The following is a 25,439-nucleotide window of genomic DNA, read 5'->3' as shown; positions in this document are numbered from 1 at the left end:
AAAAAAATAAACTCGGACGGTACAATGAACTTCACTACATTTACCCTGTAGGGCCTACTTACTTTTTACGAATAGTGCAGTGTGCATATAATATTTATATTTTTTGGTGTGTTTTTACTTTTTTTTCACCTGAAATTCACTATGGAAACTACTTATCTGGTTAATAATATTATTTACACCTACCTGTAGTTAATAACATTGTTTTGCTGTTGAGTGTTGAGTGGTGGTTTATTTATAGTGACCGTCAATATTAGTATGCAATTGCAAACAAATGGAGAAATTGTTGGGTTTGATACAATGTGTCCTGTCCATAACAAATGAGGACAAATGAGCAAAAGTTGCCTAACTTCAGTAATCAGCAGTCTAAATGACACCCACATGTGGTCTGGATATATTGGGTGTACTGGGATGGACGTACACAACCCATGACCTCAAGAAAATCCTGCAGTCATTTCGAACCAACTCTTCAAATTTCCTCTGACAATTATAGGATAAGTAGATACTAGAAGTAGGGAGTGTGATTTTTCTTGGTTATTAAACAATCTAGATTTCAAGTTCAGGAAACACAACTTTTCAGGAAATGTAACATGCATCGCTGTGTGGCTCTTATGGAGGACGTCCAGCATTTGAGACACATGTATAGGGCTAATTGGCCCCATAAAAAGTTACGCAAGAAACAGAGATTAAATGAATCTCTTACTTGTTCACTTCGGAATTTCTGGGATTTCTTCAAGTGCCACAGGCCGGAGAAACCCTTCCTGATTTGTGCTCAATATCTGGACACCACCACATGGCTGTCAACTTGGTGAAGGAAAATGAACATCGATGGGTTTAGCTCTTTAATCTTATCCAGCTTAAATTAACACTACATGTATATATATTTGTTCCTGTTTTTACTTTTGGTATCACTTCTAGGTGCAGTAGACAACATGTGAAAGATATCTGCCGTGACTCGCCTGCCATCTTGATCTGGAGCAATGGTCAAACTTACTCTACCATAATAACCCCAAACCTGTACAGACTATTGTCATCTTTCCTAGCTTCAGTTATGGACATATGCAAGGAGCAGAGAAGCTGTGTTTCCGTTTCTCGTGAATCCACAGATGTTATCTCTCCTCCCAGTCCTAATCCTCCTACCTCACCTCCTTTGATTCCCTCATCCCCGTGCCAGCCGCCCCTCCCTTGGGTGGATTGGGATCATTATCACACCCGACCAACAATACAGTGTGGAATGTTGCATCGGCCGATGCAAGAAAACCCTCAGCAACGGCAGGGAAGGATGAGATTTCAAGAGGGATGCAAAAGTTGCTGTCATGGTATGTATTTTGATGTGTGTATAAGCCCTGCTTGCTGAACTGTAACAAGTTCTGAACAAAACAAAAAAATCCGAAAATTTAGCTGACGGTGTGGAAGGGACCTGAAACTATACCAGGAAAGGCATATATCATTTGTCACCTGATTTTCAAATAGAAATTTAGAGGAAATTTTGAAAATATTCTTTCATATTTCTTAAGCAAAAATGTTCTTGGAAATGTCATTAACTTCAGAAACTATGTGCTAGAAACTAAAAAGTAGAAGGCAATCCTGTTCTAGTCCTAGAAGTAGACTACATGCGCACTACAATCAAAGTGATACTTGTAGTGTAATGGGGAAGTTCCCAATACACGTACATGGTACAATGCATACCAGTGTTGTAGTCAAATCCATCACAAGTCCTCACATGTCCATCACAGGCACCAGTCCAAAGTCAAGTCACAAGTCACAAGTTATTCAAATACACTGAAAAAGGCATTCCTGTATCACTGTTGATCTTCAGTTACTTGTGACTGGAATTGTGAATTGACTTGTGATTTACTTGTGTCCAGTCTGGTGATGGACTGATGATGGACATGACTATAACATTAATGCATACAAACACAATAAGCTGACTTACACCAGATAGTAACATGATAAAAGTGCCATTTGGAACCATTCTGGGCCATATATCTCAAGCATGCAATGAAACACTGAATATACATCTATTGATCTGCAGGAGAATGTGCAATGAAAGAGACGACAATGTATGGATAGCAAGCAACCGTCACACAGCTCCTGTCCTTCAACAAGGCCCAGAGTAAGGACAGTGAAATCTTGATTAGTCAAACCTCAAGGGAACAGGTTCAACATTTGACTTGAGCAGAGTTTTGAGTAAAGCAGGGTTGTAAATCATTGTTTTACTACTGCAGGGAATGGATTCTTTGTTGGACTTAACCTTTGTTTTGAGTTATCAGAGTTTGACTTATCGAGATTTCACTGTAATCTGCAAAAATGGTACAATGGTATACAAATATTAAGTGGCTCAGAGTGAAATGGGAGGAATATTATTGCAAGGTAAAATCTGGACTTTTCTATTTCAGGAAGCGAAGCCAAGTGAAATGGAAAAGTCCAGATTTTACCAAGTGATAATATCCTTCCATTTCACAATTTAAAGCCACTCAATATGTTTTTTTTAACTGACATATAGATCCTTGTCATTTGATTTACAGATAAAATGAACTTCTATTTCAATACAAAATTGGTGGGAAATGTATTTCTCTCTTCCAAACCACCCCTTCACGAAATGTTTGAACCCAACTCTTTAGCTAATGGCTCTTTGGAACAATACGCTCAACGCGCACACCAGCATGCATTTGCACACAAATACCACGCCATAGAACACGGATTATCCTAACTGTTAAATAGTAAATCCCATTCACCATGGGCGAATAGAACTCTTTGAGCCCCTGCGTGAATGGGAGCAATAATGAATGTCAAGTTGTGTGAGTTCCACCAATCAAATGACAAGGATCAGTATGCCAGTTATATAATATCTGCAATAAGTGTGACAGCCTAAACATTACTACATGTATGTTGTCAATGGCCAAGAAGGGGCGTGGCCAATTCAGAGGAGAAGTTCATTAATTAATTGACAAATGTCTCGCATCCTTAATGTCATAAATGTTGGATTAAGGTCATCACACTTTTAAACTTCCTTTTCATAAATATGTTAAAGGCAAGAGGTTTTCAGATCTGAAATTTTGTAACCTCACGGTTTTACAACTCTGAAGAAACCCCCAAAAATCCTTAAGTTTTGGTGCATTCCATGGTTTACAGCAGGATCAATTTTCAGACCAGATTTTTAAACTCTGTACCAAGAAAAAAGCTTGTCTATGAGAAAAGCTTGTCTTGTTTACCATTCATAAATACCTCAGACAGTTTAGCCATTCCTATTGGTCGAGAGCCCGTCACGTGGCCGGTCTTAAACGGATGATAAAGAGATGGCTAGCTGGTCTTAAACACTTTTCCAGTGTCACATAAAATGTGGACTCCTAAAAATCCAGTGCCTCTTACCGTTTTATTGGTTGAACGTTCACAGTCCTCACGTAGGCATGCACAACACTACCAGTGAGTCAGAATTGTATAGTTCTAAATTCAAAACGCAACGCCCCGGTGCGTTCTGCGCGACATCGCACAGAACGTGCCACGCGCGCGTCAATCTCCATAAAAGGGTTGTTTATATCGTAATCGCCAGCTGAACACTCCATTATTTAGCTAGAGGGATGTTTCAAAAAGCATGAAGTGAACTTGATGAACAAAATCGGGATTTTTTGACCGAAATATTATATTTTTTTGACCGAAAAGGTATTTATGAATGGGAATAACTGTGTGCTCGGTCGGTATTAATCACTCTGTTTAAGACCGCTTAGAGTCTGGGTGCTGATAATTACCTGAGCCGGATCCCTTATTTATTCACACATAGGAAATAAAAATGTCTATAATTGTTTATTTTATGGTGTGTATTCTCATCGTAAACTGTAAAATCATTGTCAAGTCTAAATCCCTGACTCTCGATTCTTGGCAGGTGTGGTATAGTCGCCCTCTGCATGGCTGTCAACATGTTGGGGCCAGTCTCTGCAGATAAGAGACACATCATGAACACTGCCCAAGAGAAAGGATACACTATTCAAGGGGAAATGTTCTCAGGTAAACCAGAAGATAATATGAAGATTCAAGAAACTGAAAAAGGAACTCAGAAATCTAGCAATTTCTTTTCAGAGCTGTAATCTCGTCGTTGCAAGTCAATACAATTAAGTCAGTCGGTAGTCAATTACAAGTAATCCAGTCTCAAGTCAAGTCAGAAGCTTTTCAAGTGAACTGTGACAGTGGGATTCTTTTGTTATTGTCCATACTTGTGCCTTTGAACTTAATCCAGTCAATACTGATTGACTGCATTCAAACTCTGTCATTTTACCTGTCATTGTAAAGATGTTAGTTCACACCTAATAGTGGGTCATGCATAGCTGCCAACTGTTACGAATTTTTCGTAATTATTACGAATTGTTTGTTAAATTACGAAAATACGATTTGCCACTAAAACATTACGAATTTCCCATTTTCTACCTAACGAAAAAAAAAAATACTTGTAAAGTATCGTTTTTGACCGAAAACTTTTGGCGAAATGTCGCAATAATGGATGGACTGGTGACAAGTCTAATAAGAATGCAGTCAAGCAGCTGATAGACATCAATGCAGTGTGCGCAGTGGAGTACTTGAGGACCAGACTAAAACTATTTTTCAATGGTGTGTCATTTGTGTGCATCTCGTGGATGTGTGGTTGTGTGTACTGTATGCAGTACTTTTCAGTGACGATCGTGAGCACATTTGGTCGCTTATTGCCGGGATGAGACCCATCAGTGTGGATTTTAATCATGGAATTTAATAAGAGTATGGTTGGAATAATTGGTAATAGAGTTTGAGTTTGTCACAACATCCAGAAAAGATAAATCAGCATGCGTTTGCAAGGTATGTTGGCGGGATATTTCTATTGCATACGGTGGCCCTAAATCATTGTGTGTAAAAACATTGATACGAACTCAAAACTCCACATCGATAGCATGCATCTCAAAAAAAGATATGCGCACATGTTATTATTGTTATTATTTATTTGACTTCAACAAACAAATACAGACATTAAAACAAAATTATTTAAAAAAAAAATACAATATTTTTTTTTATTTTTTTTTTTTATTTTTATTTTTTTAATTATCTTTTGGCCTACAGTACATTATTATTCACAACAAGAAGGGTATGCACATGTATGTGTACATGTAAACCATGTACCTGTACTTGATGTTTGATAAAACGAGCAGTTGAAAATGACCGCGTGGGTTGATTACTAATTGGGATTTTGAAAAGTTGGCAGCTATGGTCATGCTGTTTGAGATCAAGTTGAGGTTAAAACTCGGTTTTCATGCTTTGAGAAACTTTCATTGCTACCATTAGAAATTGAATGTTTCAACATAGTTTGTGTTTTCTCTATTAAATGTCAGCACGACAGAAAAACATTTCATGGAATCATATCTCATTAAAAATATCAAGCTTTTCATCTGTAGTCAGTTCTGTTTCAAATAATAGCGTGTTTTGTTGATTTTGCAATAAGCTCTGCCCACTGTTTACTTATGACTGATAATGACCAAGCTACCCGGTCAACTGACTAAAAGATGTGATTGAATTGGTTATTAAATGCCCACCGTTTGATTGACAGACAGGAAGGGTCAAATAGCCACTAAGGCAGTGTCCAAAACGGGCTTCCAGAGCTACGGCTACGTCTATTGTCAGCGCGTCCCCGCGTAGTATCAGTGGGTGCAGACCTAGACCTAGCTCTAGACAGCTGATGCGGATGCAGCCTAACAACCAGATTCACTGAGCATACTGGGAGTTTGAACTGTGGTTTCCAAAAAAATCAGTTCTTTACTTGTACCTCATAACAGATGAAACTGACATGTACACTTACCTGTACTTAATCAGATGAATGCTTCATCATTCACAGCCACAAACTTACTGGACTTGGTGTCCTGTAGCTGTGGAGTCAATGGCAGAGTTTTGGTAGGAAACATGACGGATAACCGAGATGACATCATCCTCCACCTTGCCAATGGTTGGCCAGTCCTGGTGCCGTATCCTCAGTCAAAGTTTAAAGAAGTTGAAACCTATACACTACAGATTTTAATGTTGCCAATGTGAACTCTGTGCATTAACAGTAGATGGTGCTTCCTGACCTCCTTGGGAGGGACAATTACATATGTGCACTGGTTCACACCCACACACACACACAAGCCCGTTCACACCGTCGATCGTGGACGTCCTATTGTCCCTCTTTTGTTTGTACTTTAACTTTTTAGGAAGACTCCCATAGGTTTTGTTCACAACCCCAATCGCGGACGTATGCTGGGAATCGTGGACGATATTGTTCTCTTTTGTTCTCTGGAATTTTTCGTCCACGGTTTGAATAGATGATCACCCCAACACAGACAAGCAGCCTAATCTGTAGACAATCATTTTTATTCTGAATACATGTACATGTATGTACAACCCATATCATCTTGGCTTGAGTGCCTGATGTACTGCAGCAATGCATTCAAGTCCCTACTAGCTCTGTCTGTAACTCTGGTGACTGGGTACCTGTGCATGGAGTCCATAGCTAATCTCAAGCAGTGGTGTATTAACTAGGGTTAAACCTCTGGGGGGAACCTGGGGGTGCATACATTTTCTTTTCAAGGGGGCACTGCAACACTGGATACATGGTCAGGACTGTATAGATCTAAACTCTTTCATGAGTCTTCATTTTGTTGTTGCTTTGATTTCCTTAATTTCCAAAGTTATGACAAGGATGCCAACTGTGAGCCATGCAGCTTAAGGGGACATAGAGCCCACTGGGCTGTCATTTCAGGTAATGCAACCCTTCCTATACTGATAGGAAAACCTGAAGTGACCATTTATAGTGGCCAAAAGTGGACCAGAACTTAAATGACCGTAGCCCAGGCTGACAGCCAGCATTTTTTGACCTTCTGTAAAAAGTGTAAGGTTTTAAAATTGATCATACAGTTTAGCCATAGAACTTTCAGAGAAGATATCGGGGGGTTTTGGGGTTTCAAACAGCATTGCCAGTTAAAAAATAAAAATTTGACTTATTTTCGGCAATGTTCAGCACTGTTCACTCGTCACTAAGGTGAATGCACTTACCATAGCACAGACTGCAATGGTGCAGATACCCTGAACAGTCACACGATACTTTTGGCTAAAAAAAAGTACCAGCAAGTTGTGGACTGGTAGACAACATTCATTAACTTTTTAGTTCTAACTTTTCCCAACTCTAAATTCAGATTTTTCTTGGACTTTGATGACCATTGTCCAGAACGAAACATGCTAATCTTCCAACTGTTGTACAGAAAACAGTGTTGCCTGCAAGTCTCAGTGGAGTCAGTGGACACAGCTTTTACTGCCAGCCAAAACAAAATACATGTATAGGGTGAGTAAAAAAAAAGACGAATCCCAAATGTCAGGACTATTGTTTTAGTGAAGTTCTGCCTGTAGCACTTTCAAAATCTAGGATATGAAAGCCCAATTCATAAGCTTTCTTTTAGTACAAGAATCATTCAAATCACTCGTACTTTTCAAGTTATGGAATTTTAAACAAAACCACCGTTTTAACACACATCCCTATGTGATTTGTTTTCATTTTGCTGAAAGAACACTTAACTTTAAAACGGTGGTTGTGTTTAAAATTCTGTAACTTAAAAAGTACATGAGTGATTTGAATGATTCTTGTACTAAAAGAAAGCTTATGAATTGGGCTTTCGTATCCTAGATTTTGAAAGTGCTACATGCAGAACTGCACTGAAACAATAGTCCCGACATTTGGGTTTCGGTTTTTTTTTACTCACCCTGTATGTGTAGACTTTTAACTGTTGGGGAAAATAAGCATTGCCATGGGATTCTAATTCAAGTTCAGAACAGTTAACCTAGTCTATTTCTCCATTTTCACGAAGGTTTTTTGCTGCAATGCAGCAGAGCTGACTTTCCAGATCTGAACTCGAAAGAGATTCATCAGGATCCAGCTGCATCCAACCTGTACTGCATCAGCGTTGATAACCACGATGGGCTGTCCGAGCACACCATCCAAACAGTTCAGGCTGTCCTACAAAGCCTTCCTGCCTCCGATGTCTACCTCCTGGCCAGGCAGGGTAAGAGCACCCATATCCACCCCTGGAGGTACACTGCACTGTCTGACAGCAATTCTAACCTTCTAGAACTCGGTAGCAGCATCCAGGCAGACATTGGCAAGTTTATGATTCCAGAGGGTGGTATACAGGCAGGGTTGTGCAGTCAAGTGGTCTTGATAAGGCCTTGATTTGGGGAAAACCCTCTTGGGAGGAAAATGTTGAGTTGTGCAGGAAACATTGCTGCTGTGTCCATCATGTCCATGGGCAAGGCACTTAACCTGAACCATTTCTCTTGCCAGGACTTTTTTGCTCTCATGGAACTCAAGTATGACAGAAAATATCCTAACAAACGCTGAAAAATGGGGTTTTATATTTACATCGCTGAGTTAGTTATTTAAAGATTGAAATAAATTATTATTAACTATTTTCTCGTGAATCTTATGAGTAGTGCCGTGTAGAATTTGAGCATTTTTGGGCATTCAAATTCTGAAGAATGAAATACTCCTACCTTTTTATATGAACCACCTGGATTATGTGAGAAAAGTTTTTACAAGTTCATAGGCGGATTGTTAAAATTACATGTTTTGACTTAATATACTTCCAGTGCTGTTATTGAGCCAATTCCGTTTATATTGCAGAAGTTTTATTACATAATTTTGGAAAATCACTTGTTTTACAGTTTGAAGTTCAAAATTGAATCCAGGTGTAGAAATGAAAAAGAAGTAGTTGTGCAAAGGTTTTTCCAGAGAATTATTTTTTTAGTAGTTGTGTTCATATATTTATTTTTGGGGAGGGGCAGTTGACGGGAGGTGGACCTTAAATTGTTGAAGAATTGAAGTGCTTCACAAATAAAAAAAAACAATGAGACCACATCCAATTATTCTTAGATATCTGTTCTCATTTTATTAGGTCGTTGTTTGGCTTTCTATTTAGGACAATAAAGAATACAGTCAGCAAACCATTTCACATTGTAGTCCCACTAGTTACAAAGTAATGGTGCAATTGATGTTCAGTTTCAAGGAGAAAGATGTTTTGAATTCTTGGGCCATGTACACATAGACTATTCTGGTGCTGATACTTGGAAGCCATTACTCAGGTGGTAACACACTTGTGATTTTACATGTTGTACCAATGACATGTTTACAAATTGGACCTCAAATTTAAGAACGTGTATGACTAGACCCCAATTTCACAGAAGCGCTGAGCAGAAAATATTGACGAGTCGATTTCTGTACTGTGCATAAATCAGTTGAGTAGACATACCGGTCACAATCCATGCACACCGCATGAGAGTTTGGGCTACTAACCTGTTTTGTTCGCTAAATATGCCTGTTGGGAAATTTCTGTGCAAACGAGCTACATGAAATTGGCTTATGCACAAGAACATGGTACCACCCAAATGATGCCTTCTTATTCTGGTGACAGGATTCTTCTATACATGAGTAACACATTTTACAAGCATGAAAGCACATATATGTCAGACTATCTTTTTCTTTAAGCCCTTCCTAGATTTAGGATGGAAAACTGCCTCCCGTAAAAGCATAGCCAGTCCATTTTGTGACCATTGTGTATTTAGGCAAACAGTTCATGTAAAGACCTTATTTGTAATGGTTATCCAATGCAATAAAATGCTCTTCATAACAGGAATTTTGTTTTCAGGAAAAATCTATGTTTCGAGTACAAGATAGGACTGGTACAAAACATTCATTTCATAAGACTAATTTGGATCCCAATCAATAGTCACAATGAGCACCTGAAAAGCAAGTTGTGAGAGAATGAATGGAATAGGTGTGAACTCAACTTGGTGAGGTGGTGACATATCACTGTCAAGTGGCATAATGCGATGCGTATTGTCACTATCATTCACAACAATGTATTTTCAGAGCTTTTTTGTTTCAGCTTCCACTGAGCTGAAATGTTAAGTCAATTCTTCCAAATATACGACAGTTTTAAAGGTCACTCTATCAAACATTTTACAAATGTTGAGAATGTCTGTGAAACTTCTTTTCTGGTTATTTTTCTTGACAACCTGAGCACCTTTTATAAAACTTTCATGAAGTTTAAAGTACACTTATAAGCAAATAAGTGGCAATACTCCAATGCTTTCAATGGCCTTTCAAAACATCTTCTGATTATCCACTTCAAACTCTAAATCTGAAAATAAGTATGCATTTAAATGGTTCTGTGTCATGTTTGTAAAATAATCAGTAATTTTGTTTATTTAATTTTGCTTTCTATATGAAAAAAAGAAATGCTTGATACTGATACAGTGACTTAAAGCTGCTCACAGAAGACTTGAATTCAAGTTAAGAGTGGTCAGGTTTTGTCCATCCGTGCCACTGGTAATATGGAACTGTGTTAAATATTTTTTTAATTACTCTTTTCAACATTTCATCTGATGGGATATGACTCATTGGGAGTTAAATCACATGCATGTGAACCCAAGTACATTATGTGCGTATCATTAACATGGCTGAACAAACAAGACCCATTCAGTTACAGACTTGAAACCAAGGCTTCACTCAAAGCTGCTTGTATGTTTCTGTTGGCAGCCAGTAGGGAGAAGTCACAATTATTGGTCCAAATACATGTAAGTACCTTTTTCAGACACCATCAAAATTACAGAAATGAGAAATGACAGTAGTAAAATCAAATACATGAACGTTAATGTAGTTTGCTTGGTCACTTACAGTCTAAGAAATAAAATCCCTGTTTAAAAAAAAAATACCAGACAATGTTGAATAACTTCATGTTGCAAGAAAGAAATTAGCTGGAAGAAAGTGGTTTGAAAACAGGGGCAAAAAAAACACAATTATGCCTAATCCCTAATTCTTTGCAATGGTGTTGGCCTACAATGAGATACAAATCCCCACTCAAACCCTCTGATCAAGGTTTTACTCTGTTTTCAATCCGTGAATATTCAAAGGTTTTATTTTGATTTGAAAATCAACTGTGAAGGAGTGAAGGGGCTTACATGTTCTATACAGGATTAATGATGTATTGCTTTAAAATGACGGGAAGGGGGGATGAAAGTTTAAACAGATTTCAATTTGAAACAATTACAAAAGCAGATGTTCAGTTCTTCGTTTCACAGTATATCTACACAGCCTCGTAGATAAAACATGAACCTACATGTACACACAAGTTTAAAACTGGGCTACAACTATGCTTTACAAGAGACTAAAATTAAAGATAGCATCATACTTACCTCGTTGTTGGAAACATCAGAGAAAGTTATCAGCATGTTACAAGTTCCGTCTTTCTGTGTTTCATGTCAATACCCAAAACAAAATAGTTTTCCTTTGTTTTACTTTTTGTTTTGTTAATAAGCCTTATGTTTCACACACTAAGCATTTGCATCTTCTACTTTGGCATACATTATCTTCAAAGGAATCCTCTCACTTCAGTGTTGTCTGTGTTAAGCAGAGTGGGCCAGTCAGCTGGAACGTTTGTTTTTTGTATTCTTTGTTATTATGTTTTCCCATTTTTCTTTAAAAAAAAAATTGATTTAAGATTGATTCATGATACCTATTACTGTTCAGACATTTAAAAAAACAATCAAAAGTTGACATTCCATTTTTACAGGCAATGATCAAAACTTCTGCCACATTGTGATTTGTTTTTAGTTAATGCGTTTTTTTGGTGATGTGCACTCATGTAAATTATAATTTTGTTGATTTAATGTAAAATCTTGCCAGTAGCCCAAAATATAAGTTTAAACATTGTATTAAAAATCAATAGATGACGTCATCTTGACGTCATTTCGGGTTTTGCCTACTTGTAATCATTATCTACCTTCCCACCAAGTTTTATGATGATATGACCTACCCTTATATTTCGCATATGTGATGACTCATGATAACGTCACACAATTTTCACATTTTTTTGCAAATACCTACGACTTAACAAACCTATTACCAAAAGAATTTTGAATTTAGCTGTTGTGTTCGTGAGATATGGCAATAATCTCAAAATTTCAAAAATCTACATAAAAACACGTGATCAATCACCTAAATTTTCATCTATAACACATCCCGGTATGTGTACATGCAAAGTTTCAACCTTATCGAGCTTGTAGTTCTACAAACATAGGCCACAGAAAGATTTACCTTTAAGATGACGTCACATGACACATAATGACCTCATCATGACATCACTCCACAGGACACAACTTTGCTATAGGGACTATGCCTATGCTAACTTTGAATGATATATGTGACCAGCTCCACAAAAAAAAAAGTATTCAGTCGCGCTGTGCATTATCATTGAGAGGGTGACAATTTCATCAAAATGTAATTTTCTTTTTGTTTTGTCATGAATAATGTCTTTATTACCTAAAGTTTCAGGATTCATTCACAGAAATGTTGATTTTCATGAATAAAGTGGGGGAAAAAACTACAATTTTTAGTGCATCGTGCCCAAATCTACAACTGAGCCAGCTCTTTCAAAGCCTGTTTTCTTAGTTGTGTAATTCAAACTCCAAGGAAGTAATTAATATGCAAATACGTCGTCTCTCCAGAACAGAAGGGGATATGGAGCTCTATTATATACCAAATACTTTCCAACCATCTATATAACTAAATTTCATTAGTCTGCGACATAATACCCTTTTTTGTGAATCAGGTCATATATGACAACGATGAATGCCCAAAGTCTATGGGATTTGGGATAGAACAAAAAGGGGAAAGAAAAAAATCAGAACAAAAACAAAGGCTTTTCCACAACTTTGCAGAAAAGCCAATAAAAAATTGCTTTGACACAACCATTTTTTTTTTCTAACAACTTAAGTCCATCTTAAGTTGTGATTGCCCAAAAGGTGGTCACATGACCGGAGTGGTTTAATTCACTACGCTGAATGTCGCGATGACATTGAAAGCTACATCGCTGCAATATTTTTGATTCCAAAAAGTTATCTAAATATTTCTTATCAACGTGATAGAATCCAATGTCAGTATACATGCTGCTATCTTAAGTCCAGTTTGTTAATGCGTCACTGGCAAATTTAGTTGATTTCATCAATTTCAAAATGTTTCAACCTTGAAAATTACACTTGCGATATACATGTATTACAGAATGTTGCCCCTTGCTGGATACATGGGCCAGCCTACTGTCTTCTGACTTAGTCACTGACTTAGTCACTGAGTAACTGAGTGACTGACTGAGGCACTGAGTCATTGAGTGACAAGCTGAGTCATTGAGTGACAAGCTGAGTCATTGAGTGACAAGTTGAGTCATTGAGTGACAAGCTGAGTCATTGAGTGACTAGCTGAGTCATCGGGTGACTAGCTGAGTCATTGATTGACTAGCTGAGTCATCGGGTGACTAGCTGAGTCATCGGGTGACTAGCTGAGTCATTGAGTGACTAGCTGAGTCATCGAGTGACTAGCTGAGTCATCGAGTGACTAGCTGAGTCATTGAGTGACTAGCTGAGTCATCGGGTGACTAGCTGAGTCATTGAGTGACTAGCTGAGTCATCGGGTGACTAGCTGAGTCATCGAGTGACTAGCTGAGTCATTGAGTGACTAGCTGAGTCATCGAGTGACTAGCTGAGTCATCGAGTGACTAGCTGAGTTATTGAGTGACTAGCTGAGTTATTGAGTGACTGAGGCACTGAGTGACTGACTGAGTCTCTGAGTGACTAACTGAGTCATTGGGAGACTGAGTCATCGAGTGACTAGCTGAGTCATCGAGTGACTAGCTGAGTTATTGAGTGACTGAGGCACTGAGTGACTGCCTGAGTCTCTGAGTGACTAACTGAGTCATTGGGAGACTGAGTCATTGAGTGACTGACTGAGTCAGTGAGTATAAATTATGTCCAAAATCGAGAAAAGGTCCAACTCACTATGCAAGTGTAGTCTTGTTTTTGACCAACAAGTTCTAAAAGGTAAATAATGGGACATTGCTTGTGGACTTTAGAAGGCAAACATGCGATACATGTACTAAAAGAAAACTGGAGAAAACGTTTCAGATTTGAAGACCGTTATTTTCGATTTAACTTTTTTAGCATGCAAATTGTGAAATGTTGATGTTCATTTAAACGTGCCATTTTTTATTTATTTGAATGGTTAACATTTTCTAGAGTTTATTTGGTTGTAGTTATTGCCAATATTGGTTACAAATACTAAACGCTTCTATTCCGACATAAACACTCCTTTCAAAAGTGAATTAAAAATTGATCACGAGCAAAGTTTGGAAAACAATTTTTTTTCTTTTTTCTTTTTTGTGAACACAAAAAGACAGGACCTTGTAACTTATTGACCCTTTCCTCTTTAATCATCCCAGCTGATTGTTTATTAATACAGCACATCATATAACACAAAATGATGCGATACGGTCATGATGTAACCTGTCATGGGACTTGATTACAAGTCTGTTACATCCACATAATAAACCAGTCTGCTGTAATATCACTCAAATGAATTGGAAGAAAAATATGTTGAAAAAAAAAATACTGCAGTAACAAGTTTGTTTTTCGCTAGCTTCACACGAAATAGCTAGGTTTAAAAAATGAAATATCATCACTATCTTCACAATAACCTTTAGGCAGTGTGCGCTTTTCTAGATGCTGCAGATGATACCTTTGCACAGTAAAAATCAATTGGGCCAACAGTGCAGTCTGAATGGTCAGCAGTAGCACTATTATGATAGAGAAGTATACTCCAGGAGTGTAACAGACATCTAATGAGTCGTCATACAAGAGTGCAGTTCATTATGAAATAAAAACAGTTTTTGAAGGTGATGATTTTGGCATCACTGCTCCATGGGTTCATCCTCCCAGGATAACTCCTGCCTCTGATCCTCCTCAGGATACAAAGCACTCCGGAAGTCCTGCTTGTTGGCTTCAATGTTTTCCTTCCCTTCTTCTTGATCCCCATCATCAGTATCATCAGCAGCAGCATGGGTGGCTGCTTTCTCCGCCATGCCTGCTGCCTCATCCTGACTGTTCCTATCCTGCAATTCCCCTTCCTCCTCCTCCCCGGAAGAAGATGATTCTGACCCCTGTTTCCCAACCCCATCCTTACCTGGCTCCCCTTCTCCAACCACCCTCTCTTGAACCCAGTCGGCAGCCACATCCTTAGCATTTCTCTTGTCGTCGTCATCGCTATCCCCTGGTTCCGTTGCGGGCGCTCCATCTGTTGGTTCGCTATGTTTCCCATTTCTGCGTTCCTCATGCTTACCCTTACTGTGCTTCTTCTTTTTATCTTTGGTCTTACCCTTTACCTCGGTGACCTTGGTCATCTCCTGCCCATCAAGCTCTGTCTCCTTGCTAGCGTGCTCTGAATGCATCTCTTGGATCTCTGCTTCAATCTCAGCTCGTCGCTTCTTCATCATATCTGCAACGCAATCAATTTTATGAACTGTTGATGCAGGGGATATCATATCTATGTCAATTTACTTACAAAAGACCATCATGTGACACAGGCCCTTAAGGTAAAAATTTTGCAGAGTATAAAAAAAAAATTTGCTCCAATGTCGACAAACTACATCTCAATTCAAATATTTTCTTATTACACATATGTAACTTGATATAATTCGAACCGTTCTACAAAGGATTTTATCTAATGGAAAGATTTTCTGCAAATACAAATCCTCCCTTCCTCCACGTCTCAATCATTTGAGACGTGTATCAATGAAACTGAAACAAAGTTGAATTCAAAATTGTACATGACGCAGCAAAAAGTTCGCCCATCTGATCCGAGTATATTTGATGCACAAAATCGTCGTTGAATTTCAAGTTTTCTAACTGAAAGCAATGAATATTAATTATCAACTGATTCAAAATAAAATTAATAAGCATTTAGCAGTTAATTAAACCTATATCATATACTCGGAAATACTCGGGCGCTATCCGATTGTCGACGAAACGACTTCGGCAAACTTCGGAAATTTTCGGAAAAGGAGGAATTCCTCCCGTTTTAGTCACGTGACGTAAATTGTAATACAATGTATTACCGGAGGCTACCGGACCTAAGATTCATCGGGAATAGTCAGAATCTTTTGGTCTGGGAACCAGACTACAATGTTGCATAGTCAGGCAGAGACTGGTCAGTGTTTAATCAACCTCGTCCCCAGTGCTTACTTTATTTCCAACCGCGTTTCCAATAGTAAACCCTGGATAGGAAACTTTCTTCCTGTATCCTGATTGGATACCGCAATTGGCTAGTAATGGATTTGTATCGTGTACTTGGTGCTATTATTCACAACGTGCAGTACGTGTTTTCGCGATCATTCGTCCACGCCTTCTCGAAAATACTAATTTCCTTTCCAATTTGCTCATATTAATATGAAATATGATACTGCATGTTGTCTCGATAAGATCGTAACAGTTTGATTTCAAAAAATCGTGTTTTTGTAACTCACGCCGTGCTCGCGCTGCTACGAATTGACTCTGTTTTTACCCCAGACACCGCATACAAAAACAAACGCTAATGTGTAACGCATATCCAGGCTTCAGACTGTTCCTCATTTGCATACGTGTTCAAAAATCTTGCACATGCAAATGATCCAATACCAGGGTGGTGTTTAATATGATCCTTAAGCCTTGAAAACGTCGGATGCAGAGTCAACTAACTTGGGTACTTACACATATGCATGCAGCACACACACATACTGCTTGCCATGTCTACACTTTATTTGTCAACCAAGCCAATTACAGGGAAGAAACAGTGCTCATAATGCACAGCAACCAGTAAAATATCAGAAACTTAAGGGGCCATTGCTTGCCTTCATTAATTGAGGTATTGGTTTTAGTCTACACGTAGAATCATGTTTAATTATGTACTGAATCATGTGGTGGTAACTGATCGAATACTAGGTACCAGACCATGCCTAACAACGTCATAAAGAAACAACATCTGAAGGCAGGGGGAAAAAAACACTTATTGGAATGCATCAAATATGTGCAACTCTATCCAGGTTTTCTTAGAACACGTTTCATTTAACCCTTGGTGTCTACATGTACGGCACTCTTCAATTCACTTCAATCTTTGCCAAAAGTTCCACCCTCCCATATCGGCCACTGTATCAAGTCCTGCATGCATCAAAGTATCAAGACCACAGGATTACAAGTCTGTCCTGAGATCTACTGGTCCTCCTCATCCTTCCAAATTCGTACCAAGTGCTGTAAACAAGCAGTGGATATTAACACATAAAAACTGCCTCACCATTCAGCAGTTCCTTGGAGTCCATTAAGTTTTTTTCAGTCACTAGCGAGGGCTTGGCTGGCTTGTAGAATATTGGGGGCTTGGCCTTGGTGCGTATAAAGTTACTCAGCTTCTTAGTATGAGCGTCCCAAGATTCTTGCTGTAGAAAAAGAAAACATTTAATGTTAAAGCCTTCAAAATCCAACAGAAAGTGCAGGAGGATGCGGCAGGATTGAAGAAGGTCGTTGGAAATATATAGAGGTTAATTATGCCAAACAGCAATGCTGCCATGACATTTTGTTTATTTCTTCATTTCTACACACACTTTTTCCCAGGCTAATTCCATGCAGCTGCTAAGCAGTACATATCATTTAGTCTATTTTCTTGCCCAGCAAAAATCAGCAGGGAATCAGCCAAAGGCATAGCATTTTGGTTGGTAACCTGTTGTTACTAAAACAAAACTTTCCGACCTTTAATTTAAGTACCATGAAATGTGTCCCTAGCAAAGTGGTAGTGATGCTGGACGCTTGTGTGGTGACAAGATCTTCCAAATGTGGGTTTCAACTCAAATCAATAAATACCTTGGAGAGTTCATAGCTTCTGATTGGTCAAGTCTCGATCACGTGAGGGTGCATTAAAACGTGATATATAGACCGGCTTCAAAACAAGCGAACAAATGGCCCCTGAACCAGCGTTGATCCAGCATCATAAGCCAATGATTGGCCAAATATACAACAATCCTACGGTACCTTGTAACAATACAGCAGTACACGTCGCTCAACCACCATCCTGTGAAGACTTATGCGCTGTATGCAACACAGTTGCAATGTGCGCGTGGAATAAGTCTTCACACGACATGTTCGTACTGAGGATGTTTACGATGAAAGCTTTGATTTATTTTCTGTACACAAGGACATATTTACTTTTTCTAAACCGAGCATCTTTGTAATTCTGGACACAAGGAATATGTAAACGAAATTCCAGCTTCCTCAGTCAGGTAAAAATATAAAAAATATTTGTTGTAATTTGTTTCGCTTTGACAGCAGAAGTCCATACGCTGGACGTCAGTCATAATGCAATGAAGAAGAAAAACACATTGAAGAGACAGGGTAACATATTGAAGCCATAAGCTAAAATATGGCCCCTCAACATGAACACAAAAAGTCTGGAAATATCGCCGAAAGAAAAGTCAAAATTTGAGCATTTTAACTGTTTATTTCGGCTCTGTCCATTAACAGCAGCCATCCCCCAACGCGGTCATTATCACGCAGTGAAGACGGGCTCCTCACACTGTTATTCCCTAATTCGTCACACATGACTTGAATTTCCTTTCATTTTAAGTTAGTATTACAATACCTCAAACATGTTCATGAATGAGAGCAGATTTTGTTAATGGTCCATTCACCATCATGTGTTGGCCGCTATGGTTTGCTATTTATCAAGTGTGCACCCAAGGATTCATGCACAGGATACATACATGTACGCATGCACAGTAAAGTATGGCACAGATTAGATGCGATAGTCTACTACGCATGTGTTTTATCGTGGAACTATTGCACAGGGACTGTGCACACATGCAAAAGTGCCCTAGCCAAATGAAAAGAGTGCAGCACACCCACAGCAATGGGTTTTTTTTTATATAAGGATAACTGGTGTGTAACTTATGAATATGTATGAGGTGAATATGTACATGTATGAGGTGAATATGTAGGGCCAATGGTTTTCCGCGATCGCGGAAACAGACTTAATTCGCAGAACCTGCTTTGAATGTAAAGAAAATAACTTCTGCAATTTTATCAATTGATAAAAACCATAATTTCGTAAAATTTATTGAGTCCAAAACAAATTGTTGATGATTGATTGAACAGACAAACCATATAACACATGAGTGTTGTTTAGCTCATGATTATTAGGGGGGAAAAACATTCAAGATCAGAGCAATAAATGTTATGAGATCATTACCGTAGTGACATTACCGTAGTGACAGACCCAACGCGCGCCGCAGCTGTCGGTCAGCACATAGGTGATAATCATCACACTCACGGCACACTCTCGCGGGTCTCTTTTGCTCCATCGGCAGGTATATTTTTCTCCGTTCAAACATCAACCATTCGTTAACATCTAACTTTGGCTCTATTGAAATGCATGTTGTGCTTATTCACTTATCCAGGTCTAAAAACCTACCGTAAACTATCCTATTTTGTCGCCGTTAGCGGACACGAAGCACACTTCAGCCAGCTGATGGGTGTGACGTCGTGGCATATACGGCTATTGCATGTTTCTTACGTGTGTGGTGGTGGCGATGCAGTATTAATGACGACAGCACGCAGTGAAGTTAAATACTATGTCTGTAAATTGATCATCCATTGATAAAATAGCAATCTTTTTTTGGAAATTTTCCCGTGTTCCAACCAAACGACTATTTCATTATCGTCTCAGTGTACCTGGTGTTTATTTAAATGCACTTTTATGTATTGAGTAAATGTGAAACAGAATTTTTCAGCCTGAAACGGAATTTAGGATTTTTGAAAACGGAATTTGCACTTTTCTGAAACGGAAAATCATTGGCCCTAAATATGTATGACGTGAATCTGTATGAGGTATAGTAAAACAAAAATAACATGGTTTATTTGAGATGGTCCGCCAAGGGAGCAAGTTTGTCAACTTCCAATACCTCAGGGAGCAAATATATAAATAAAACACGGTTTGAGGGTTGATAGTCGATATTAGCTCCCCGAGGTGATCTCCCAGAGGTAATATCGAATATCCACCCGAACTTACACATGTTTTATTTGTTTTACTATACCTCACAGAGCGCATTGGATTACTTCCCTTGCGCTTACCCGTACTTTCACAAAAATCTTGCATTAGTTTTCTCGGCAAAATGTTGCTGTGCGTGTGCCCCATCTTTTCATGTAGCTGCTGCATGATGCATGCTAGGGTGATGTTCGCGCGTGCGCACTGCATTCCGTGCGCTATTTCCATGACTGCTTCGTAAAGCGCATGTGTAGTAGACTAGCACACTGGTAACCAGTGCGATAGTCTACTACGCATGAGTGTTCAACCTGTGCATGAAACATCGCGTGCGCTTAGTAAACAGCAAAACTAGCGGCTGACACGTGATGGTGAATGGAACTTGGCCCTCGATCATGAATATGTATGAGGTATAGTAATATTGTCTATTCACCCACAAATTATGTTACGTTTTTCAGCCTAAAAATTGTTTGCTTTTAATTAGAAGTAAAATTAAATAATTTTAAGGTATCTATTTTGATTATTTTGGTTGTGCAAATGAAATATGCAGCACTAAACATCATGTTTCTGAAACATCTGAACTGAACAATTGAGTTTGGTTCAGTTCGGAAGTGCTATGTTCTGCAAATTTTAGTTCGGTTCAGTGGTTCGGCTGCAGCACACCAATACGTGCCAGTGCTACTCTGCTTTTACCTCTTTTGCAATATCAACCAATCTCTCCAATCTCTGTAGCTCAGCTTGCTGGTTCCGACGCTCTGTGAACAGCTGAGATCTCTGGGCTGCCACTTCTTTCTTCTCTTCAACTGCTTGCTCCTCCAGTTTCTTCTCAATTTCGGATCGCTTCCTCTCCTGTTCCCGAAAAGAAACAGGTGCAAAACCAAAGCAATGTTACAATTCATTGGACTGCCACAGCTCCTCACACATTATAACTAACCCTCAATTATTGGCAAGTTCATAAACTTACAGTATAATACATGTAGGACGTTTGTTGTAGTATAATGTTTGGTACGGACTATGAAATTAGTGAATAAAAGGGAGAGGTATAACCTAACAATGAGAGTGTGAGAGGGTGCAGGACATTTCAGACAATCTACATGCATGTATAGATCAATCTGATTTGCACACTTGTTGTGATTGTTGGTGTCCCCTTCCACCTTTACTGGAATGCACTAAAGCTCGCTTTGGTGTTTCTCACAATGCAATCTCCTTTAGCAACATGTTCAGAGCACTTATTTTCAGACAGGGAAGCGTCCAAATAATGCCAGACAAATCCATAATTTGTCAGACTGGAGTATAGCAGTGGGGATAGGGCTCTCTTTCTGGCTCTCACTTTTGGGGGTTACATGTACTTAATAGCAAGGAGTCTCTAACTGTTCATTTACCCTAACCCCTCCTCAATCCTCTAAAATCAACGAAGACTTTTGGAGGATTTTGGCGGATTGACATTGAATGGCAAAAAAGTGTCAGCTGATTTTGGAGGATGCACTATTATTCAGGTCGAAGGCTGTGCCCTGCGTTATGTTCACCATGCATAATTAAGGCCCACATTAGGCCCAAAAAAAAAAAAAAATTCTGCTTCCGATTTCCCTACCTACCCTATTCTGACAGCCCCTACCCTAATTTTTTTATTGGAAAAATGAGGGGAAAAAACACCCAAAACTATCAATTTTTTACCTTTTACCCTTGACTAAACGCAGACGCCTTCATATGATCGTACACAAAAAAATGAATTTTTTTTTACCTACCTACCTACCTACCCTTTTTTTCGAATGCCATGTAACCGGAAGCAGAAGTATTATTTTTTGGGCCTTATACTGGACAAGCTGATTTACCCGATCATAGATCGGGTATATAGGGCGTAGTGTTGGGGATGAAACTGTGGGCAGTTAAATGTAAATGGGGGATCATTGAGGAGACATGCAGTTATAGAAAAACAATTGGTGATCTGAGGCAATTTCTGACCACTAAAACCAATTTGAGCAAAAGATCATCTTTGAAACATCATTTTCGAGCTTGGGGTAATTGAATCAGCTATACACGGTATTCTGAGCAATAGAATCATTATAGTAGGCTACAATTTTTATTCGGGGAAGAAAAAGTGTGGGGGGGGGGGACCAAACAATGTCCCCGCTTTAAAATGTGGGGGGGGGGGGTTCTCCCTGTTCCCCACCGATTTACGCACATGATAATTATGTACCATGGCAACTGTCTGTAAATGTTCCCGTTGGTCTGTTAAATTGGCATTTTGTGAGGCAGTCGCATTGCCGGGAAAACATAGTGAAAAGGTTACCGTAGTACACAGGCGAAGGCTGATTGTACAGTTTTGACAATAAATCATAATGCAATCAAACGTGAAGTTGTCATTTGCAATGAAAATGTTGAGTGTTACCATAAAATTACAAACGGTCTGAATGATGGAGGAAGGTCATAATTAAGTTTCAGTATTGGACTTTTCAACAAACGTAAGCTTGAACTTCTTACAATTTGCGAGACCGTCTGCGAGGAAAAGGTCGATTCAACTTTTATTCAAGTTGGTCAACCATCTATATAAGAGCAAGTTTTACTCGGCCGCCGAGAAATGTTCGCTCCTGAAAGGATCCGAGACCGCGGTCTCCCGTGACGCCAAAATGGCTCCACGTCCATAGAAAAATACGGAGAATTTCTTCCTCTAAATCAAGCACTTCAGGTCGTCCTAATTTTTCCGTACGGACCGGCGATCCGTTTTGTCGTTTTTTTGTGACTGCGTTCAAGATCGCGATATTTGAAGCAATGCATCGATCCTTCGTTGATCCCAAACAGGCCCCCGAAATTATAACGCGACACTGAATTATACCGTGACGTGGTGGGCAGCGAACTCACAACGCTCAGCCTTGGTGGAAGCATAGAGCAAGGTCCTTGCTCTATGGTGGAAGCATAGAGCTAGTGGAAGCATGGAGCTGTAAACACATTATGGAAGCAACAGCACTCTATCACGCGACGTCACATGCTTGTGCAATAGCGAGCGCCGTAGACCCAACCTCGTTTCCAGGGTGTGGAGCATGCTGCAGTACGCGTTGCCATTGACGGTTTTACGCAGACCCCGGAAGTACAGTGTAGACTTTCGATTGGTCAGACCGCGCAAGGCATACTAATGTGTAGTCATTCTGAGTATTCGTTGCACTCAGCGCAGGGGCGGCAAGCAAAGCATATGAAAGAATAGGGACACTTGGTGGCCATGCACCATGGACAAAGAATATTTTACCAAGGTCACCCTATACAACCGTTTGGTGAACACTTTTGCAGAACGGCTAAGTAGAACACGTAAATGCAACCCCTACGTCGAAACCGCTGACCTCGCACAGTCTAGACACGCAGAAAAGCCAGCACAGGGGGCAGCCAGGCAGTCAACGTGAAAGCGCACACGACGGCAAATTCCTGCGCAAAACGCAGTCACGAAAAATCGACAAAACGGATCGCCGGTCCGTACGGGAAAATCAGGACGACCCGAAGTGTCCGACCCGGCGGAAGACACCCTCTGCATTTTTCCACGGACGTGGAGCGATTTTGGCGCCGCGGGAGCCCGCGGTCTCGGATCCTTTCAGGAGCAAACATCGTCTCGGAGGCGAGTAAACTTCTCTCTTATATATATAGATAATATCCACACTGCTTCTGGATATCATCCACACGGCCTCAATGTATTACAGTGGTTGTTAGAAATGTTGAAAGATTGAGGCAATGGTCACCCCTCCACTGAACATATTCAAGGAATAAAAGATGATTTGGAGGATTGAGGCAGTATCCAATTTTTACATGGTGGCAATTGGAGGATTTTGCAGGATTGAGGATGGTTCCTAGCCAAAGGAGCCTAAGAAAATAAGGTAAAAGCTGCATTCCATTGAACTTCCTGTGTCATCAATAAGCCATTTGCGAGTAAACTCTTCTCTGGATTCCCCAGACTAAAGACACCTGCTTTATCACATGATTTCAGGTCCCACTTCAAGCGATGGTCATTTTGATTGTCAAAACCCAGGGGTTGGTTGTAGTCCTCAATCATGAGTCAGATGACAAACACTACTACAACATGCCCTACTGTGACTGTGGATAGTAGGAGGATGGTATACAAATATTGAGTGGCTCAGTGTGGAATGGGAGGAATATTATCGCAAGGTAAAATCTGGACTCTTCAATTTCACGAGGCGAAGCCGAGTGAACTGGAAAAGTCCAGATTTTACCGAGCGATAATATTCCTCCCATTTCACAATTTAAAGCCACTCAATATTTGTTTAATATAACTGACATATAGATCCTTGTCATTTGATATATTTGAACTTTTTTCAATACAAAACTGGAGGAAAATATATTTCTCTCTTCCAAACCACCCTTTCACGAAAATGTTTGAACCCAACGCTGTAGCGCTGGCTCTTTGGAACAATACGCGCTACGCGCAACGCTGAACGCGCACACCAGCATGCATTTGCACACAAATACCACGTCGTGATCCTAACTGTTCAATAGTATTTCCCATTCCCCATGGGCGGATAGTACTTTTTGAGCCGCGGCATGAATGGGAGCAATAACGAATGCCACGTGATGTGAGTTCCACCAATCAAATGACAAGGATCTGGATGTCGGTTATATAATAATATACATTGCCCAGATCAGACCAAAGGTTGCATAGAAGTGACACATAAAAGACTCTTGAGACTGGTTAATACCTTGCTTTCCATGTCAGTGGACTCCTGTTTGAATTTCTGCAGAGTACCCAACAGGTGACCAAACATTCGCCGATTCCTGTATGAAAAGGGTGAAGACCAGAGTAGAGTTTAAGAGTGTGCTCACCAATATAAACATCAGTAATATTATGAATGGATATTACTCCAGTCTTAGCTCATAGCAAGAATATATTATTTGCTATAAGTGGATCCCACTTGGGATAGCTTTATATATGCCACGCCATAGTTTTATGTATCTAATTTAGGGAATTAATTTAATACTCGGAAGAGTTCAACAAAACATGTAATATCAAGTCATTTACACCATCTGAGGCATGAATGCTTACTTCCTGGTCACATTGTACCAACAACTTTCAATCTTTAGTGCTGAAGAAGAATCTGCATATGAACTTGCATATTCCTCGATGCAGTAAAAATGCTTGTTTGTTTAGTTAATCGGTTTTTTTCCTGGGGGGAGTAACATATTTGTACCCTCTTTTATTGTAAGAAATAGTGGCATCCTACCTTTTCTGTCCTTGGACATCCTTGCTCTGTTCCTGAATGGATTCTTGGCGTGTTTTGACCACCTTAGGGGTAGCTACAACAGAGGATTGGATGGTGTGCTGAAAGATAAGAGAAAGTAACTCTAATAAGAAAATCTGATAAACATGTCTGTAGGGTTCAGCAAATACTACTCAGAGTTGTTGTGAGATTTTGATGGTTTCAGCATATTAAACTCTTTCTAGCTCTGGAATGCTGTTGGACTGTGCCAGCCTCATACATTTCAACTGTTGGAATTGGATGGATTCAGCAAGCTTTACTTTCTGCAG

The 25,439-nt window shown here is 39.5% G+C and overlaps 2 protein-coding genes across 2 annotated transcripts in view; one reads left to right on the top strand and one right to left on the bottom strand.

The window, feature by feature from the left end:
* The first annotated feature begins 879 nt into the window (after positions 1–879).
* LOC119720580 (UPF0692 protein C19orf54 homolog) lies at positions 880–8,902 on the top strand. Its single transcript, XM_038190309.1, is given in 7 exon segments — positions 880–1,172; positions 1,175–1,316; positions 2,033–2,113; positions 3,881–4,002; positions 5,849–5,975; positions 6,678–6,748; positions 7,848–8,902. Coding segments are annotated over 7 exon segments (1,029 nt in total). The 5' UTR covers positions 880–1,048; the 3' UTR covers positions 8,210–8,902.
* LOC119720574 (pinin-like) overlaps positions 8,899–25,439 on the bottom strand; it is a 28,287-nt gene continuing 11,746 nt past the window's right edge. The window contains exons 5-9 of the mRNA XM_038190297.1: positions 25,135–25,232; positions 24,613–24,688; positions 20,612–20,767; positions 17,186–17,324; positions 8,899–15,355 (exon numbers count right to left, since the gene is read on the bottom strand). Coding sequence (XP_038046225.1) covers positions 14,772–15,355; positions 17,186–17,324; positions 20,612–20,767; positions 24,613–24,688; positions 25,135–25,232 — 1,053 coding nt within the window. The 3' untranslated portion in view covers positions 8,899–14,771. The remainder of the gene's footprint in view (positions 15,356–17,185; positions 17,325–20,611; positions 20,768–24,612; positions 24,689–25,134; positions 25,233–25,439) is intronic.

The sequence above is a fragment of the Patiria miniata genome, unplaced genomic scaffold (assembly GCF_015706575.1).
Source record: "Patiria miniata isolate m_02_andy unplaced genomic scaffold, ASM1570657v1 HiC_scaffold_13, whole genome shotgun sequence".
Taxonomy (NCBI): Eukaryota; Metazoa; Echinodermata; class Asteroidea; order Valvatida; family Asterinidae; genus Patiria; species Patiria miniata.
This window is presented reverse-complemented; position numbering and strand designations above follow the sequence as displayed.